The sequence below is a fragment of the Lindgomyces ingoldianus genome, assembly GCF_010093535.1.
Source record: "Lindgomyces ingoldianus strain ATCC 200398 unplaced genomic scaffold BDR25scaffold_8, whole genome shotgun sequence".
Taxonomy (NCBI): Eukaryota; Fungi; Ascomycota; class Dothideomycetes; order Pleosporales; family Lindgomycetaceae; genus Lindgomyces; species Lindgomyces ingoldianus.
This window is the reverse complement of record NW_022985169.1, coordinates 1,741,317-1,744,002: the sequence shown is the minus strand read 5'-3', so window position 1 is coordinate 1,744,002 and position 2,686 is coordinate 1,741,317. Positions and strand designations below refer to the sequence as shown.

The window sequence follows — 2,686 nt, the reverse complement described above, 5'->3', positions numbered from 1 at the left end:
CAGGTTTTGAGCTTATCTCCCTAGGATCCTTAGTGTTGAACTGCACCAGGCATTCGTGCTGTAGATGCGGGCCGGCCAACTCAACAACAAGAATCAGCATGTCTCTCCATGCCTGATGCTCGAACCGTTTAGCATAAGCATCCCTGGCATTGTCTGGGTACTCGTGTAGGTAATGCTCCATTCCTGGGCTGGTGAAATCGCTCATTTTGTCTCTGACGTACCCCAAAAGACGCTCCTGGAGTTTTATAGACTGCTTCTCCGCATCATCGCCGCACTTCTCCCGCAAAGCTGGCAGGAAATCCTTGCGTAGGAGAGGCTTGTTGTTGTCACGCTCGCCGACTCTTGCAGGATCACGGTTTAGCCATTGGCAAACATGGGACATGACAATGCTCATTACCTTCCCCTCCTGCTTCGTGGTCTTAAGGAGGGAGTGGACGTCCGCAAAGCCTAGGTCTGGCGTTGAAAGCACAAATCAATACAGACTATCGTATACGTCGTCGCCAGCTGTCAAGAAAAGGTTTTGCTGTCGGCAGAGGGTAACGTCTTTTTAGTTGTCCAGGTTAGGGTAGAATAGTTGTTAAACATCTGCAGGCTTTCGTACTTGCGGGAGACTTGCCAACTGAATCCAGTCACTAGACTGGACGTCAATGCTGAATTCACTGCGTATTTGAGATATTGAGTTAATTACAGAGTGGAACGTGGTGAACCAGAACTGTTGTACTCTTAGTGCGATTCTAATTGCTCTTAGTAGTATCCACTTACATCGTCAATCCTGCAGCTCGCCATCCATTCAAATGTAGAAATGTTAAATGTTGCCTGGCCAAGCAAGAATTCGCACCATCTTGTAATCATTTGCTTCCAATTCTGATTCCTCCATAGAGTGCCTAGTCGCCTCACTGGAAATTTGACTCGACCACTTAGCCCAAGGTGTTCTAGCATTTGCCGCTCTACCTCTGTCTTTGGGCCCTGGAAAAGTGTATTATCTGAAGACGACAAGGTCGCTAACTCTGTCTATATCTGGCTATAGTTGTCAGGCAGAATTAAATCTTCTCAGTTAGCCCGAAGCTTAGTGCGTAGATGCGGTGGCAGTGCGTCTTGTTTTGTATTAGCTTGCATTAGTTCGCTTGTCTCAGAGGGGGCGGGTTTTAACCTTTGTTGTAAATGTCGCAAATCCACCATCGCTCTTCCTTGCCGCAACCTAAAAGCCGCAGGCGCTTCTTCAGAGCCTCTACTCTATAATTGCCCGCCATAAGTTTAGCCTTCTCTCCCACTACCATATCCTAATCTTCAAATGAAGGCTACTTAAACTCCTCTCCCCGCATATCCTCTCTTGCAGCGGCAACCTGTCCATCCTGCGCCTGCTCCCAGCTGAGATGATCTAGCATCTTCTTCACCTGCTCTTTAGTGCACGCTATTCTAAGTCAATAACCTAGGTCCCTTTAAAGAACGCCTTGTTCACTAAATATCTCACAAAGCTGCTGCTTGTGCGCCTTGTTAATAGATCAGTTTCCGCCAACAGTCTATTCTGGGGTGAGTGCATTAATCAGGAATTTTGCTGTTGCCAGTTAATACAGTTTTGCTAGCTCATAAACTAACTCTATCTCCTTAAGGGCTACAGCTTTAGACTTAGGCTCTTAACAACACTGCTTCTTCCTTCCCTTACTAGAGGTTAATAGGTTTTGGCGTTTCATTTTGCAATAGGTCTAGTGTTAAATGCGAACAAGAAGATGGCAGGAAGAGGGAAGGCAGAGAGAAGGCAGAGAGGAAGCGCAGGCGGTTATTTGTTTTAGCGAAGCCACTTTAGTTCTTACTCTAAGGGGTAAGGATGCTGGGGGCGGGAAGCTTGTACCCTCTTAGGGCAAGCCTTTTGGACAGAAACCACATGCAAGGACATAGTGGAGAAAGATCTTGCCCCTAGGGGCAAGCCTTTAGTCTAGAGCCTAGCGGCATATAGATGCAGGGCAGGCGGCTCTTGCCCCTAGGGGCAAGCCTTTAAGCTAGAGGCTAGAGGCAATGGATTCAGGGCCAGGACTTCTTGCCCCTAGGGGTAAGCCTTAATAGCATATACAATATATACATTCTCGCCCCGGGGGGCAACTTAACCCTATGGCAGTAGTACTGTTTCCCACCTAAGTATTTTATATAATACTCTCTTTATACTATACTTACTTTTATTTACATTATCTATATTTCTCTCTATACTATTCTTTTTTCTTACTATATTATACTATACTTTTTCTTTTATTATGTTTTTTATATACTATGTCTTTATATATTATGTTTTTTTTATACTATACTTTTTTTTTATATTTAACTTTTTTAATACTTTATAATTCTTTATACTATATTTTTTTTTATACTATTTTTTTTATTTACGCTTACTTTTATTTACTTTACTTTTTTATTTATATTTACATTTATTTTTTATACTGTACTTTTTTTCTACTATATTTTCTTTATAACTTTATTTTATATCTTTTATATCTTTTATTTCTATTTATACTTTGTTTATATATAATACTTTTTTTATATACTTTACTTTTTTTTCTTACTTATATTTTTTATTCTACTTTATTTTTTTACGCTATGCTTTTCTTTATTTTATATTTTTTATATACTATATTTTTTATATACTATGTTTTTATTTATACTTTGTTTTTCTCTATGCTATATTCTTTTCTATTTT

The 2,686-nt window shown here is 40.5% G+C and overlaps 1 protein-coding gene across 1 annotated transcript; it reads right to left on the bottom strand.

Annotated features, from left to right (window-relative positions):
- Positions 1 to 12: 12 nt before the first annotated feature.
- BDR25DRAFT_352496 (uncharacterized protein) lies at positions 13 to 1,385 on the bottom strand (the record flags this gene model as incomplete). Its single annotated transcript, XM_033695019.1, has 7 exons — positions 13 to 40; positions 81 to 453; positions 484 to 523; positions 602 to 712; positions 763 to 1,001; positions 1,151 to 1,280; positions 1,344 to 1,385. 7 exons carry the CDS (start codon positions 1,383 to 1,385, stop codon positions 13 to 15), a joined length of 963 nt encoding a protein of 320 aa, XP_033550858.1.
- Between the last annotated feature and the right edge of the window lie 1,301 nt (positions 1,386 to 2,686).